The sequence below is a fragment of the Hemitrygon akajei genome, chromosome 3, assembly GCF_048418815.1.
Source record: "Hemitrygon akajei chromosome 3, sHemAka1.3, whole genome shotgun sequence".
NCBI lineage: Eukaryota > Metazoa > Chordata > Chondrichthyes > Myliobatiformes > Dasyatidae > Hemitrygon > Hemitrygon akajei.
The window spans coordinates 45,094,232-45,112,004 of NC_133126.1; the positions used below are offsets into that span (position 1 = coordinate 45,094,232).

Here is a 17,773-nt window from a genome sequence, read left to right on the forward strand (position 1 = left end):
GCACTGCCTCACTGCCGTAAATTACAGCTGGCGTCGAGCTTGTCGGGGTTTGTTGGTATTTGGAAAAGTGATGAGCCGTGAGCTTGGGGCTTTGGTTTTATATTTCAGAAACCCGTTTTGGAGAAGAATATTGCAGACTACTTATGTAAAAAGAGCTGAAGCGCAGAATTATGGCTGTTGCCGTCCAGTTTCAACTCGTCCCCCTGATGAAAGGGGAGATGATACCGAGGTAAAGGACGAGTGTCTCTGACTTTAGGTCATTCAATGCAAATTTGAAGCGGAGATCTGTTCCGCTCTATATTTTCGCCAGTGGGTGAAGTTATCGAAGATTTGCGTTCATTCCAGAGAATGGCAAGTAGTATGCACACTGTGCAAGGTAAATTACGCAGAAAAGTTTTCACAACAGTAAAGCGTGTAGTTATGTAGCGTTATGTACAAACATCAGCATCTCATGGTGTTGCAACAAATGTCCTTTTACATTAGCCAGATGTTTGGTTGAACTTTTGTGAACCTTTTACATTATTTCATGTACAGAAAGTTAAACTTATCGGCATTAATTTGGATTTTTTAGTATGGATACTTAACAGCTAGTTGCTTTTGTAGGCAGTTTTAAACTACAAACGCGAGTAAATTATGGATCTGAACGGTCAGCCAAGTTGCATTTGGCTTCTCTAGAAGACACCATATGGTGAACACCGAGCACAGCAAATTGTATGGCAGAAGTGCAAGAGAATCGCTGTTTTACTTAATTGTTTTGTTCTATGGATATTGGGAAGGAAAGAAGTGAGAGGACAGATCTACAACAGTTGTATAGACAGGGCAGGGCAGAGTTGGTGGAAAAGGGAGAGCAGACCAGTTAACTACAAAGGGAGCAATCCATTCATAATGCTGAAAGGGGAGCAGAGGGAAGGATACGTTTTTTATTTAAAATATGTTAAATATAAATATTATATATCAGTTAATACATACAGAACTCTTCTCTAGATTCACTTCTTATCCTAGCCACACAGGATTGAATCAAGAATAACACACAAAATGCTGGAGGAACTCAGCGGGTCAGGCAGCATCTATGGAAATGAATGAACAGTAGCCGCTTTGGGCTGAGACACTTCTTCAGGACTGGAAAGGAAGGGAGAAGATGCCAGAATAAGGAGGTGGGGGAGGGGAAGGAGGACAAGCTAGAAGGTGAAAGCTGAAGCGGGGGGGGGGGGGGGGGCGGGGAGGGTGGAGTAAGAAGTTGGGAAGTGATAAGTAGAAAAGCTGAAGTACCTGTACTGGAGCAGAAGGAATCTGAATGGAGAGAATAGTGTATCATGGGAGAAAGGGAAGGAGGAGGGCCACTGGGGGAGGTGATAGATAGCTGAGGAGAAGTGGTTTGATGCCGGAGTGGGGAAATGAAGAAAAGGGAAGGGGATTGGGGAAATACTGGAAGTTGGAGAAATCGATGTTAATGCCATCAACACACAAAATGCTAAAGGAACTCAGCAGATCGGGCAGCATCTATAGAAATGAAAAAACAGTCGACATTTTGAGTTGAGATCCTTCTTCAGGATTCATCAGGTTGGAGGTCTATGAAGTGTTGCTGCTCCAGCCTGAGAGTGGCCTCATCATGGCAGAAGAGGCCATGAACTGGCGTGCTGGAATGGGGATAAGAACTAAAATGATTGGCCACTGGGAAATTCCACTTTTTGCGGACGGAGCTAAGGTGCTCAACAAAGTGGCCCCCCAGTCTACATCACGTCTCCCCAATGTAGGATTGAACCAACCCAGTGTCAGGCCTTATCTGATCACCTTCCAGCACGACCTGATATTCAATAAAGATTTACTTTTTTAATATATTAAATTTATTTTTTTCAGTTTTTTTTTACTTTGATAAAATTTCTTTCAAATGTTGTTTAGTTTGCAAACATTTCAATCTGCCCAATTTGATTTGTCAATTTTAAATAATATATTTTTGGGCATCTAAGTAAATGTCAGTACTGTACTTTTCTGTAGCTATCTGACTAAATTACTTTTATTTACATTATAGCTTCCAAGGCATTATTGGAGAGATTAATATAACATTAAATATTTTATTTAACCTTTTTTCCATTTTTTTTAAACGTAGAAAAACATGAAACATTATTGATCTGTGAAAGCTGTCGCATTCAGCTTTTATTGTAACAAATCGGCCAAGGATTGATGCAGTTCAAGTCCTTGTTGATCTGAACTATCACTTTTGTTAGTAAGTTTTAATTGTGATGTTGTGGAATAAAAGAATCAATCACAAAAATGCAGTGGTACTAGAAAGTTTGTGAAGCCTGTAGAATTTTCCCTATTTCTCCATAGATATGACCTAAAATGTGATCAGATCCTCATGTAAGTCCTAAAACTAGATAAAGGGAACCAGTTACACAAAACACATTATACTTGTTTATATATTTATTGAGAAAAATTATCCAATATTACATGTAAATGTAGAAAAAAGGATGTGAACCTCTGGGATAATGGCTTCTACAGAAGCTATTTAGAGACAGCTGTTCCAATCAATGAGATGGGATTGGAGGTTTAGGTTGTAGAGGTGCCCTGCCCTATTTTTTTTTTTAAAAGACACACAAAGTCAGGTTATTGACAGAGTCTGCTCTTCTCAAGAAAGATCTGATTATGTACACCATGGCTCGATCAAAACAACTTCCAGAGGGCCTTAGAAGAAGAATTGTAGAGATGCGTGAAGCTAGAAAAGGCTACAAAGGCATTTCTAAAGACTTGAGTGTTCATCAGTCCACAGTAAGAGAAATTGTCCACAAATGGAGGAAACTCAGTACTGTTGTTACTCTCCCTTAGAGTGGACGTCCTGCAAAGATCACACCAAGAGCACAATGTGCAATGCTGAAGGAGGTGAAAAAGAACACTAGGGTAACAATAAAAAACCTGCAGAAATCTCTAGAACTTGCTAAGGTCTCTGCTCATCTGTCCATAGAAACATAGAAGACCTACAGCACAATACAGACCCTTTGGCCCACAAAATTGTGCCAGACATGTCCCTACCTTAGAAATTACTAGGATTACCCATAGCCCTCTATTTTTCTAAGCTCCATGTACCTATCGTATCCGCCTCCACCTCCATTGCCGGCAGCACATTCCACGCACTCCCCACTCTCTGAGTAAAAAAACTTACCCCTGACATCTCCTCTGTACCTACTCCCCAGCACCTTAAACCTGTGTCCTCTTGTGGCAACCATTTCAGTGCTGGAAGAAGCCTCTGACTATCCACACAATCAATGTCTGTAAGAACAACACTGAACATGAGAGGTGTTCATAGAAGGAAACCACTGCTTTCCAAAAGAACATTGCTGCAAGTCTCAGCTTTGCAAAAGACCACCTGGATATTCTACAGTGCTTCTGGGACAATGTTCTGTGGACAGGAGAGAGAAAAGTTGAGCTTTCGGGCAGAAATGCACATTGTTTGGAGGAAAAAGGGCACTGCACACCAACACCAAAACCTCATCCTAACTATGAAGCATGTTGGAAGGAGCATCATGGTTTGGAGCTGCTTTGCTGCCTTAGGGCCTGAACAGCTTGTAATCATTGAGGGAAAAATGAATTCAAAATTGTATCAAGAAATGTTACAGGAGAATATCAGAGTAGCAGTCCATCACCTGAAGCTCAATAGGAGTTGGATAATGCAACAAGTCAATAATCTGAAAGACAAAAGTAGATCAACAACAGAATGGTTTAAAAAGAAGAATTGTGTTTTGGAATGGCCGAGTCAAAGTCTTGACCTTAATCTTATAGAAATGTTGTGGAAGGACCGGAATCAAGCAGTTCATGCAAAGAAGCCCACCAGGATCCCAGAGTTGAAGCAATTTTCTAAGGAGGAAATGGCCTAAAATTCCTCCAAGCCGATGTGCAGGGTTGATCAACAATTTCTGGAAACGTTTGGTAGAAGTTATTTCTGCACAAGGAGGTCAAACCTGAAAGCAAAGGCTCACATTTTTTCCAACGAATGCATGTAATATTGGATAATTTTTCTCAATAAATAAATGAACAAGTATAATGTATTTTGTGTTGTTTAGGTTCTCTTTATCTAGTTTTAGGACCGTTATGAAGATCTGATCACATTTTGGGTCATATTTATGGAGAAATAGAGAAAATTCTACAGGCTTCACAAACTTTCTAGCACCACTATACATACTTGGGACAAGCAGGGAAGTATTTATTCACCTGCAGGAGAGTGAGGGCCTAATAACCCTATAGATGCAGTACGTGTACACAACCCCCCCCCCCCCCCCCCAGGGGATGAAGTAAAGTGGTTTTAACAAAGTATGGAGATTCAGCTATCACTCTTGAATCAATTAAAAGCAGGAGGTTACATGATCAACCATTTCTGATACTGGAAATACTGTATATGGTCAACATCTGACCATAACGTAGACATTGTTTTGAATTAGCCAGTGCTCTTTCCACAGGCCTGATATGAGTAGCAGCATTTCCCCTGGGGCCAGCGATGCTTAACAGGCACATCAGCACCCTGCACTCCTGGGAGACTGCACGGTTGACTCTGTTGCAATTTCTTAACTGTGGAATGATTCTTGGGTTCCTGCTGTTGGCAAATAATTAATTACAATGAACTTGAACATCTTTATGTAAGGAACATTGTCTTAATATCTGCTATCCAAAATATCTCAGGCTCCGGTCAATCCATTCGTTAAAAGTGAATTATGACTTTGGTTTTAAAAATTGGTAAATTACATTTTTAAATTAGTTTATTATTGTCACATGTAGTGAAGTATTGTGGATTTTTTGTCTTGCATACAATCCATGCAGATTAATTCATTACATTGGTGTACTGAGGTAGAACAAGGTAAACAGTGCAGAGTAAGATGTTACAGTGCAGTTAGACAGTAAGGTGTCAGATCACAGTGAGGTAGATTGTGAGGTCAATTTTGAATCTCACTACAGTTTTAAGAAAAATGATAGTAATTTGTGCTGATTGAAGTAATCTTTTAGATTTCAGACTTCCAGCCGCCAAAGGACTCACACTTTGACTGGGTTGGCCCTCCGGATAGATTTTCAAACCTAAGGTATGTGAAGTTTCACATTCCAACGAATGAATCCAAGCTGGAAAGGCAACTGAGAAAATTAAGAATAGATACGCAGAATTGGAACCAGGAATTTTGGTCAAATCAGAATATAACTTTCAACAAGGTGAGTATTGTGAATTCTTTATACTTTCAATTGAAATACTGTATGCTCTTAGTATTAAAAATTGTCTGATTTGTTTATGAAACAACAATATGTAATCAGGTTTTGTATTACACATTGTACTATTCAAATATGTAAGAATTATCTTCAGAATCAGATTTTTTATTACTGTTATATCATGAAATTTGTTGTCTTGTGACAGGATGGCCTGGTGGAAGACGCTGTCCTGGTGCCTGTTGGCGCTGGCTTTTATGCTGTCTACCGTTTCCCAGATGGTAGCAGTTGGAATAGTTTGTCATTGGGGTGACACGGGTCCCCAATGATCCTTCGAGCCCTTTTTATATACCTGTCTTTGTAAATGTCTTGAATAGTGGGAAGTTCACATCTACAGTTGTGCTGGGCTGTCTGCACCACTCTGCAGAGTCCTGCGATTGAGGGAAGTACAGTTCCCATACCAGGCAGTAATGCAGCCAGTCAGGATGCTCTCAATTGTGACCTGTAGAACTTTCTTAGGATTTGGGGACTCATGCCAAACTTCTTCAACCTCCTGAGGTGATAGATGCACTATTGTGCCTTTCTCACTACACAGCCGGTGTGTACAGACCAAGTGAGATTCTCGGTGACATTTATGCTGAGGAACTTAAAGCTGTTCACTCTCTCAACCATCGATGTCTATAGGGATTAGCTTGTCTCCATTCCTCCTGTAGTCCACGACTAGCTCCTTTGTTTTTGCGACATTGAGGGACAGGTTGCCAGTATAAACCGTCCTACTCTGCCATTGGATGCAGAAGGAGGCCATTTGGCCTACTGCATCCTTACTGGCTTCCAAGGCAGCAACCCCAACAGTCCTCTTCCCTTTTCTAAATTTCCCTGTATTTCTGCAACTTATTCTTCATCAAACATGCCCATTTTTTTCTCATGAACCTACATTGAAGGACCATGTCTTTGGATGTGGGAGGAAACTGGAGCAGCTGGAGAGAAGGAGGAAACTTCACTCAATTAGCAGCTGTGGTCAGGATTGAACAGGCTCCCTGGAGCTGAGAGTCATCAGCAATAATTGCTGTGCCACCATGCCACCCAGTTTTGCCAGGTTTCCTCAGCATTATGCTGGAGAATTTTCCTATCACATAAAACCCAAGTAGGCTCAGAAGCCATTTATTTTAATGGGGTTTCTCAGTCTAGAGAATAGGAGGAGGAAATGTATTTATGTGTTTCAGTTAACTAGATTTAAGAAAATTTACATAGACTTTATATTTTAAAGACTCTGAATTTCAGAAATGTGTAACAGTAAAAGAGACTTAAAATCTTTGACAGGCTTCTCTCTCGGCCTTGTTCAGAGATGTGGTGATAAAGCGTAGAACAGATTGGATATGTTAACTGGAAAAAATGGTAAAATGCAAAAGAACATGCTCCTGACTAGACAAAATTTAAACTTTCCCTGATTCAAAGTCTGACAGAGCATTCTGGAGGTAGACCTGGCAATAACTCACTCATCAGTTCATATATCCCTTTTGAATTGTACTAAACCATGTGGGAAGATAAGAACCATGAATAGCAAGTCTGGGGAATAATACGATCAGCCCAATCCGCTTATACTCAAGTCCTTTTCCATACATGAATGTTAACTTTAGTGATTGGTGTACAAGGATGTCTAGGCCTGTTTTACATTAATACCTTTCAATCCTTCAACATTGAGTAAGATATTTTACCTTCATTTGTGAGGAGGAGTTGCTAACCTGAAATATTGACTAGTTTCTCTTATCACAGATGCTACTTGTTTAGTTGATTTCTTCCAGTGTTTCTATTTTTCAGTTTTATTTGTTATCCATCATTGTATACTTCCAACTGAAGGAAATTAATTTATATTTTTCCACATTAAATATAATCTACCATGTCGGTACCTTTATACTTAACCTGCCTTTCTCACCCTATTGTCTCATTGCTTCCTCCTCACAGTCACCTAGCTTTGTGTCATTAGCGAGCCACATAAAAGCCAGACTGGGTTAGATCAGCAAATAAAAGAATATTCATTAACAGGAATTTGACAACAGTCCTTGTATTTTCATGAATATCCATTCTAAACATATTTAGGTCACTAAATTTAAATTTCCCCATTGCCCTGATAGTATTTAAAACTATTGATGGAACCTAAGTACATGCCTTTTGATTCTATTCCAGTAAAGAAATCACTGTTACTTGGTATGCTATTAATACAGATGCTGACTGCAGTTCTTTTAGAAAGAAAAACATGAAAGAGAAGGTACAAGAAGCAAAGAGTACCTCTCTGATTGTAACTTCCCAATCTAAAAATATCCTTTTTATTCCTATTCAAATGTTCCCTGCCCATTAATCCAGGCCATACCAGTACTTACATATACACACAATGTGCATATTCAATTTTGTTTATTGGTCTTTTGTGTGGGGCCATATCAAATGTTCTGCAGGTCCAAATATACCACTTATTCTAAGTGATGGAAACAATTAGTGAGTCAGACAACTTTCTGTGGAGAAAGGAACAGAATTAACAATGATACTTGACCAGAATCAATAAAGTGAGAAAACAAGAATGTTTCAAGTTACAGAGAGTTGGATGGATGTGTGGATGGGTTGAGAGAACAAAAAAGAATGCCTGCAGTTAAGTTGGCCAGGTAACACAATTCTTTCAGAGCCATTAGTTAATGGTTAAATGAAGACAATTAAGAGATGATTGAAATAGAAAAGAAATACAATACAAATCATTGCATTTGCTGGAAATTTGACACTAGAGAATGATGGAAGTATCTGCTAGATCAAGTAGCACCTGTGAAGCAGAAAATTATTACATTTATGAGCTTACATTAGAATGGACCTCCCATTTCTAATTATTACAGAAAAAGGCAGTTATAGGACACAATTAGATTCTGTATTCAATCCTGAAGGCTGCAACATGTCTAAACAAAAGATGAAATGTCGTTCCTTAGGCTCACATGCGATTATTAAGAACAATTTAGGAAGCTAAAGACATGGAGATCAAGGTAGGAATGGGGATAAGGCCATAGAACACAGGAGCAGAATTAGGCCATTTGGCCCATCAGGTCTGCTCTGCCATTTGATCATGGCAGATTTGTTTTCTCTGTCAATCTCGTTCTCCTGCCTACTCAGCCCCCCCCTCCACCCGGTAACCTTTGATGCACTTACTAATCAAGAATCTATAAACCTCGTCTTTAAATATATCCCATCAATGGCAATGAATTCTACAGATTCATCACCCTTTGGCTAAAGAAATTCCTCCTCAACTCTGTTCTAAATGGGATGAAGAAACGAGAGGAGACCAACTGGAAGTGCAGGGTCATCCTTGTAGAGTGACCAGAGGAAGCTTATATATAGCTCCAATGTAGATAAAACCACATTGTGATCACCAAATGCAATACACTTGATTGGAAGTGGAGTGATGATGCGAAGGAGCAAGGTAAGAAGGCAGGTTTTTTCCAGCTGCCTAGGAAATTGCCAAGAGAAGGAGAGTGTTTATTTGGGATCGAATAGTGGATCAGGGAACTGTGAATATAACTTTAAGGTTGTTACTTGAATGGGGTAAACTCTAAATGAAATAAACTTACTTTGGCTAGGGTCATGTTACTTTATTGTAATTTAATGTTTCAGAAGAAGCTGTTTCTTAAGAGTCTTTAGGCTCTTGTACCTCCTTCCTGATGGTAGCAATAAGAAGAGATCATGTCCTGGATGATGAAGGTCCTTAATGATGGATACCACCTCCTTGAGGCATCGCCTGTTGAAGACCTTCTTAATAGTGGGGAAGCTAGTGCCCAAGATGAAGGTGGCTGAGTCTACAACTCTCTGCACCTTTTTCCAGTCCTGCGCATTGGTGCCTCATACCAGACGGTGATGCAGCCAGCTGGAATGCTCTCCACAGTAGAAATTTGCTAGTCTTTGGTGACATACCAAATCTCCTTAGGCTCCTAATGAAATATAGCTGCCTTCGTAATTACTTCAATATATTGGGCCCAGGATGGATGTTCAAAGCTGTTGGCACCCAGGAACTTAAAGCTTCAGTGACACCGCTGATTTATATTTTTCATTACAAACCCAATTCAGTTTTAACATACTGGTTTGGCCTTTCTTCCCTGCATCACACCTGCTGGTATACCATGCATAATAACACAACCTCCATTGCCATCATCACTGAACCAAAACACATGACGTCTTGGAATAAAATCTGCCTATTCAAATGTTTTGTTGCAACCGATAGAAAACTGTTTAATATCTAAAAACCTTTATGATGGTGTATGAAATAAATATATATGAATACTCAATTAGTGCTCAGTGCTAATTATTTAGAGTAGATGAACTCCCCTTGCATGTAACATTATAGTGTTACAGTTGAATTCAAAGGTAGATGAAATTATTAGAGAATAATTTTGAAAATGTGCCTGATTTTAATGTAAAATATTTATTTTAAGGAAAAAGAAGAGTTTATACACTCATGCTTACGAGCAAAGGGATTGGGATTAAGAGATGAAGAAGGTGAGTAAATTATTTCTTTTGAAGTTTGATTTCAAATGTTCAAGATCAAATTGTAAAAGACATTTTATGGATGAACAAAATTGTATTGAAATTCAGATTTGGAAATTTATGGGCATACAGTGCCTTGAAAAAGTATTCAGCCCCCACTACTATTTTCACGTATTACTGTCTCGTTTCTCAATTTAAATATATATTGAAGTAGGATTTTTGAGCTAATCTACAAAACCTTGTGCATCATGTCAAATCAAAAGAAAAATTCCAAAGCTTGTCAATAGTTTACTAAAAATTAAAAACCAAAATGATGAGGCTGAAAAAGTATTCATCTCCTTTGTAATTACTATGCTGACTTTCCTCAGGTGCAATATATTACGTTACCAACTCACCCAAATTGTTGATGTAGAAAATTGGAGGATCACCTTTTTTCAATGAACACAGTAGAATAAATACCTCCTCTCTCTGTAGGGTAGAGTTTCAACAGACAAAACCAAAATGAAGACAAAAGAGCATGCAAGACAGGTCTGGGAAATGATAATAGAGAAGCACTAACCTGGGGAAGCGTACAAAACCATTTCAAAGACACTGAACATACTGCAGAGCTCAGTGCAGTCCATTGTGAAAAACTGGGGGGGAAATGCTCAGGACACCCCTCTAAACTTAGTCACCAGAGAAGAATGGCACTTATAAGAGAAGTAACTGTGACTCCAGTAATCACTCTGAATGAGCTGCAGCAGCCATTGGCTGCAACTGGAGATGAAATTCATGGCTCCACAAAAAGGGTATATGGAAGAGTGGCAAAGAAGAAGCCCTCATTTAAAAAAAGCATATTATTGCCCATAAAGACTGCAAAGCATCACTTAAGATACTGTAAAAATGTGGAAGAAAGACTTGTGGTCAGATGAGACTAAAGTGGAAATTCTTGGCCTCAACATAAGCAATATATGTGATGTAAATTTAATACTGTGCATCAGCCAAGTAACACCATCCCTACTGTAAAATATGGTGGACGTAGCATCATTCTATGGGGTTGCTTTTCAGCCGCAGGAACTGCAAATCTGATCAGGATTGATCGGAAGTTGAATGCTGCTAAATACAGATAGATCCTGGATAAAAACCTGCTAGTCCCTGCCAAAAAGCTTAAAATGGGGAGGAAGTTCTTCTTTCAGCTGGACAACGATCTGAAGCACACTGCCAGAACAACGATGGATTGGCTTTGAATGAAGAAAGTCGATGTTCATGACTGAACATAACCTAACTGAACATCTCTGGCAAGACCTCAAGATAGCTGTCCATCACTGCTGTCCAACTAACCTGGCACAGCTTGAGCAATTATACAAAAAGGAATGGGCAAATCTTGCTCCATCACGTTTTGTGAAGCTAATAGAGACTTATCCAAAAAGACTACTGGCTGTAAAAGCTGAGAGAGGCAGTTCAACTAAGTATTGAGCAAATACTTTTGAACTGGTGACATATCAGGTTTTGAATTTTTAGGTTTTCATGCTTTACAGTTTTCCCTGTCTTTTGGAGCTGTACTGTGGGGGTGGGGGGGGCAGGGTGGAAGAAGCATGTAATTCCCAAATAAAAATTCTCAGTTAAATTGATAACTCTGGTTGTAATACTAATTTATGTGAACAAAGTTTGGAAGCTGAATTCTTTAACAAGGCACTGTATCTTAGAAGTTCGCTCGCTCGGATTGTTTGTATCTATTAGTTTGAGAGATTTATTCCTTAAATGTATCCTTTGTTGCCATATCATGTTTTAAAAATTGTGTTAGGTTTATTTCAATTTTATGTGGAAATTCCACTGTGAAGGATTGGATGTATGGAACTCTGTGACATCTTTGAAGGTAATGTACAATATAAAATACAATGGCTCAGTTGAGCAACTAATAGAAGGTGAACCACATTATCATATCAAATTTGTAAACCTCTTTTTTTGGAAGTGTGCATTTTGATAAGATAAACCTCAACTACATTTCACAAGAAAATCTGCAGGTGCTGGGACTCCAAAGCATCACATACAAAATGGTGGAGGAACTCACAGGCCAGGCAGCACTTATGGAGAAGAATAAATAGTTGATGTTTCTGGCCGAAACCCTTCATCAGGACTGTTTGAGAAGTCAAAGTAAGAAGGTGGGGGAGGGTAGGGAGAAGTACAGCGTAGATGGTGATAGATGAAACCGGGAGAGGGGGAGGGATGAAGTAAAGAGCTGCGAAGTTGATTGATGAAAGAGAGAAAGGACTGGAGGAGAGGGAATCTGATAGGAGAGGGTAGAAAGCCATGGAAGAAAGGGAAGGAGGAGGAGCACCAGAGGGAGGTAATGAGCAGGTAAGGAAAAAAGTGAGAGGGAATTGGGAAAGGGGAACTGTGAAGGGTGGGGCATTACCAGAAGTTTGAGAAATCAATGTTCATGCCATCAGGTTGGAGGCTACCCAGACAGAATATAAGGTGTTGCTCTTCCAACCTGAGTGTGGCCTCAGTGCGGCAGTAGAGGAGACTATGGACTGACATTTCAGAATAAGAATTGTTATGTGTGAAACCAAGCAGAGCTGCAGAACGGATGCTGCTAATAAGAGAGAGCCATTCAAAATGCTAATGAGAGAGAGATAACGAGAGAGAGAGAGACACATAATTCAGTATTTTGGCGTCTGCAGTGATACTGCCACGGACATTTGCTTTGAACCTGAACTGCTCGTTAACGCTCCTGCTGAGACAACAGGAAGTGGTGAAGTTTGATGGACAGGTGATACCCCATCAGGGTGGGATAAAATAGCGGGTTTGCTAAGACACAGGGAGACACGCCACGAGACACTGGAGAGAGCATTGTGCCCCCACAAGTTGTTGGGAGTTTGGAGGACCGATTCGCGGGAATCGGTCAGAGGCTCTCGGAGTGTAAAGGTACGACCAGTGGGGACCTGTTGTATGTCCACCCTTGGCTGGGTGATGGGTTCACCACGGAAGAACGGTTGTATCTGGAACGGTAGGTCACAGTCGGTGACCACAACGGGACAACGGTCGCATCTGGAACGGAGGTGTCATAGTCGGTGACCACAACGGGACAAGAAGACAATGGAAGGTTTGCCTGAAATTTCAGCTATATCTATCTCTCTCTCTCTCTCTCCCTCTCTCTCCCTCCCTCCAATGATGCCACAACTACCTCGAACTACACTAAACTGAACTGAACTCTGCTTCACCTGAAGACTGATCATTTACCCCTAGACTTCGATAGAGCTTGGCCGATTCCTATTCCCATATTTCTGTGTTTATGTGTATATTATCATTGCTAACCTGTTACATTTATATCCTTGCATTTAGTGTACTGTATTACTCAATTTACTAATAAACTTTATTAGTTTCTAGTAATTACAGACTCCAACGAGTTCCATTTCTGCTGGTTTGACAACCCAGTTACGGGGTACGTAACAGAATGGATAGTAGAACTGAAATGGGTGGCTACCGGGCGATCCCGCTTTTTCAGGTGGATGGCACATAGGTGCTCAGCGAAGTGGTCTCCTGGTCTATATTGGGTCTCACCTACATACTGGAGCCACACCAAGAGTACTAGATACAGTAGCTGACCCCAACAAATTCACAGGTGAAGTGTTGCCTCACCTAGAAGGATTGTTTGGAGCCCTGAATGACAGTGAGGGAGGAGGTGTAGGGGCAGGCGTGCACTTGTTCTGCTTGCAAGGACAAGTACCAGGAAGGAGATCAGTGGGGAGGGATGAGTGGACAAGGGAGTTGCTTAGGGAGCAATCCCTGTGGAAAGCAGGTGGGAGGGAAGGATGTGCTTGGTGGTGGGATCCTGTTGGAGATGGTGTGAGTTACAGAGAATTATGTGCTAGATGCTGAGGCTAATGGGGTGGTAGGTAAGGACGAGAGTAACCCTATCCTGGCATTGCAGTGGGAGGATGAGGTGAGAGCAGACATGCATGAAATGGAAGTGATTACATTTTTTTCACCTTCTGTAGCTCTGCAAAATACAGTATTAACCTTTTAACAGTTGATTTTAATTTTTGATTTTTATATGTTTTTTAAACTTTCTGTATAATTGACACTTCCCATATTTATTGCAATTCTCCCAAGCATTATTCTCAAATGCTATTATTTGTATAGGAGCATCTTTAGTGAATATTTTGCTTTTGTTTCCACCAAGCAGAGCAATTTTATTCCCCCATCAAGCATCAGGAATGCTAGCACATCAGTTGGGAATTTTCGACACCATTATCACCAATATTATGTTCCACTGTACAAATCAATTTTTCCTTTATAAGGAATTTACACAGGAAACAAATGAAATGTAAATCTAATTTAAATATTTTAGTTGTAACAATTCATCATAATTTAGCTTTGTTATAGTTAAGTCTTAAAACTGTATATTCCATCCTTTAAGTCTTAACAAAATAGACTACTCTTTTGTGTTTTCAGTAATATGGAAAAATTATATCAAATTTAATTTAACTTGTGAGAACTTTATACCTTGTGGCAAGAAGAACATGGTTGTCTATTAATAGTGCAATAATAACTGGTCCACCACGTCTTTGCCAGTTGTACAACCGAAGCTATTAGATTTTATCTCTCTATCCTTGTATCCATGTATATTCCTCCTTTCTAAAGCTGTCTAATTCATGTTATAAAGGCATTAATCACCTAGTTATGCAGTGTTTATTTTAATCTGAGGAATAATTTTAACTTGTTTTAATTTTCAACTGTGACACCTATTCCATTAAATGTTTGATTTTCTATCATGATGAAATGCCAATGCAATTTGAAAATATTACTTTTCCAAAAAGGAATTAAGTAATTCTGTGAAAAGTTAGCCAAGCCACATTAATCTGGATCCTAATTTGGGAACCTCCAATTTGAAACAAGGCATCTAAAATGTTGAAGAATTTGCAAACAGTTTCTACAAGCTCTATAATTTTTTAAAAGATAATATTTTTACAAGATGCATTGTTACTTTTGAATCTGGTTAAATTTGGGATTAAAGTTTCATTAATAGCTGTTTTGTTAGTACATTACTTTGAGAAGTTGAGGCACAGCCTCAGAACAGAAGGACATTTCTTTAAAACGGAGATAAAGATGAATTCCTTTAGCCAGAGGGTGGTGAATTTGTGGAATTCATTGCTGCAGACAGCTGTGGAGGCCAAATCATTGGGTATATTTAAAATAGAGTTTGGTAGGTTCTTAATTACTAAGAGTGTCAAAGGTTACAGGGAGAAAGCAGGAGAATGGGGTTGAGAGGGATAATAAAACAGCCATGATAGAGAGACTTGATGGGCCGAATGGCCTACTTCTGCTCTTATGTCTTAAGGCCTTAAACTCAACTTTGTATGCTCCCAGACAATATGATTTTAATTGATTTATTTATTTTGGGAAATGGTATCTTGTTTTTTCTAGCTGGGAAATTTCATTGTCCTAATACCTGAGAGAGTTCCAGAGTTAATTCATCGTTTCTTATTTGTTTGCACATTTTGTGCATGTGTTTAAAAATTAGTTAGCTAGGGCTAAATGATGAGCAGAATGGAGTTATGTTTCTAGATCCTACTGGGTCACCTTGAGTCATTGGGCAGCAAGTTTAATAATTTAAAACTTGATTTCTTACACAATTAGACAGTTAGACGAGAAGCTAGACTGGACTGCCAACACAGATGCCTTGTGCAGGAAGGCACAGAGTCGACTGTACTTCCTTAGAAGGTTGGCGTCATTCAATGTCTGTAGTGAGATGCTGAAGATGTTCTATAGGTCAGTTGTGGAGAGCGCCCTCTTCTTTGTGGTGGCGTGTTGGGGAGGAAGCATTAAGAAGAGGGACGCCTCACGTCTTAATAAGCTGGTAAGGAAGGCGGGCTCTGTCGTGGGCAAAGTACTGGAGAGTTTAACATCGGTAGCTGAGCGAAGGGCGCTGAGTAGGCTACGGTCAATTATGGAAAACTGAACATCCTCTACATAGCACCATCCAGAGACAGCGAAGCAGTTTCAGCGACAGGTTACTATCGATGCAATGCTCCTCTGACAGGATGAAGAGGTCAATACTCCCCAATGCCATTAGGCTTTACAATTCAACCGCCAGGACTTAAGAACTTTTTAAAAGCTATTATTAATGCTTTTTGAGATAGTGATTTAGATGCATATCATATTTTCTACTGAGTTAAGTATTGTATGTTATTAGTTTTGCTACAACAAGTGTATGGGACATAGGAAAAAAAAGTTGAATTTCCCCATGGAGATGAATAAAGTATCTATCTATCTATCAATTTTCCATATTACTTTTTTTAGGGAGGAAAAACACTTTAACTGCTGAAGAGATGGCTGATTTTTACAAGGAGTTTCTTGATACAAATTATGAAAAACATGTGAACTACAATAAGTAAGTAAATCAATTTATCACTTTGGAGTTAGAGCAAACGATATACAGTAGCATGCAAATGCTTGGGCACCCTCTGTTCAAAATTTCTGTTACTATGAATAGTTAAATGAGTAGAAGATGAACTGATCTCCACAAGTCATAAGGTTAAAGATGAAACATTCTTTTCAACATTTTAAGCAAGATTAGGTGTATTTGTTTTGTACAATTTTAGAGTGAAAGAAAGGAAAGGAGTACTATGCAAAAGTTTGGGCAACCTGAGAGATTTGAGCTCTCAGATAACTTTTTATCAAGGTCTCAGCTTGTTAGGGCTGTGGCTTGTTCACAGTCATCATTAGGAAAGACCAGGTGACAATGAACTACCTCAAGAGGCGCAAGCTGAAGGTTTTGCCATGGCCCTCACAGTCCCCCGACCTAAACATCATTGAAAATCTGTGGATAGACCTCAAAAGAGCAGTGCATGCAATTCGGCCCAAGAATCTCACAGAACTAGAAGCCTTTTGCAAGGAAGAATGGATGAAAATCCCCCAAGCAAGAATTGAAAGACTCTTAGCTGGCTACGGAAAGTGTTTATAAGCTGTGATACTTGCCAAAGGGGGTGTTACTAAGTACTGACCATGCAGGGTGCCCAAACCTTTGCTTTGGGTCCTTTTCCTTTTTTTTAAATTTTGAAACTGTAAAAGATGGAAATAAAAAAGTAATCTTGCATAAAATATTAAAGAAATGTGTCATCTTTAACATTATGCCGTTTGGAAATCAGGTCATCTTTTACTCGTTTAGCTATTCACAGTAACAGAAATTTTGACCGTAGCGCCCAAACTTTTGCATGCCACTGTATAAGCAATTTAAAAAGAGGACTGAAGATAATTTAACAGCACAAGTTCTTTCATGCCATTTATGAATAAGTTCACTAATTCTTCAGTCGTCATAATTGTATGTTTCGAAATAATTAAGTAAAAGATTACCTATGATTTCTCTTCTTCACTACTTATCTGCCATTGAGATCTCTCTTTAATTCTGCTAGTCTTAAGGAAGTTGCTTGGGTGGAGTATAATAAAGGTTGAAACATCAGTGACATGTAAACGCCCTTGGCCTTTTCAAGGGCGTTTACCAAAAGAAAAGGTGAGGCACAGGCCTCACCTAAGGAGATTCCTAATGAGGTGAACAACAGGGATTTGAAAACATATAGTGATTTTAAAATGTGCACTTGAAATTAGAAATTGAATTTGGAATTGTTCTCTTTAATATCCTTACAAATAATATTTTTAAACTAGAAAGCAGAAAGAAAATACTCAAAAACAATATGATAAATTGTTTTGCTCTAATGTATGTAACCAGAATTAAGTATCTTTTAACTTTGAAATATGTTGAATGTTGTTGGATTTTAAAGAACTTTCCCCCCCACCCCATCTTCCTTCAATAAGGGAATGGTACAGACGTAATTTTACTATCACGTGGTTAATGGGTCGAGCTGTATTGCAAAATGCTTGGAGAAGACTGAGACGGAGGAAGGAAATCAGACAATGAAGATCCTGTACTAGAAGCTAAACATTTTAGTGCTTGAATTTAATTGTTTTGTGAAAGTACTTGGGTACTGGTGATACTCTAATGTTTCTCAGTGGAGGATTCTTAAAATACAATTGTGATCAAAGTATAATAAAACTTGTTATATGTTGTTTACATTGCATTCTATGTGCGTTTTTCTTGTAT

The 17,773-nt window shown here is 39.2% G+C and overlaps 1 protein-coding gene across 1 annotated transcript; it reads left to right on the top strand.

Moving 5' to 3' along the window:
* The first annotated feature begins 11 nt into the window (after positions 1-11).
* coa8 (cytochrome c oxidase assembly factor 8) lies at positions 12-17,750 on the top strand. The gene is made up of 5 exons (XM_073039754.1): positions 12-229; positions 4,990-5,187; positions 9,639-9,702; positions 15,976-16,066; positions 17,488-17,750. The coding sequence occupies exons 1-5, from the start codon at positions 71-73 to the stop codon at positions 17,588-17,590; spliced, it is 615 nt and encodes a 204-aa protein (XP_072895855.1). The 5' UTR covers positions 12-70; the 3' UTR covers positions 17,591-17,750.
* Positions 17,751-17,773: the final 23 nt, after the last annotated feature.

Excerpts from the sequence above, each read along its gene's own strand:
- coa8 (XM_073039754.1), top strand. The coding sequence starts at position 71 with ATGAGCCGTGAGCTTGGGGCTTTGGTTTTATATTTCAGAAACCCGTTT. Across the intron at positions 5,188-9,638 it reads AGAATATAACTTTCAACAAG|GAAAAAGAAGAGTTTATACA; the intron begins GTGAGTATTGTG and ends ATTTATTTTAAG. Across the intron at positions 9,703-15,975 it reads GGGATTAAGAGATGAAGAAG|GGAGGAAAAACACTTTAACT; the intron begins GTGAGTAAATTA and ends TACTTTTTTTAG.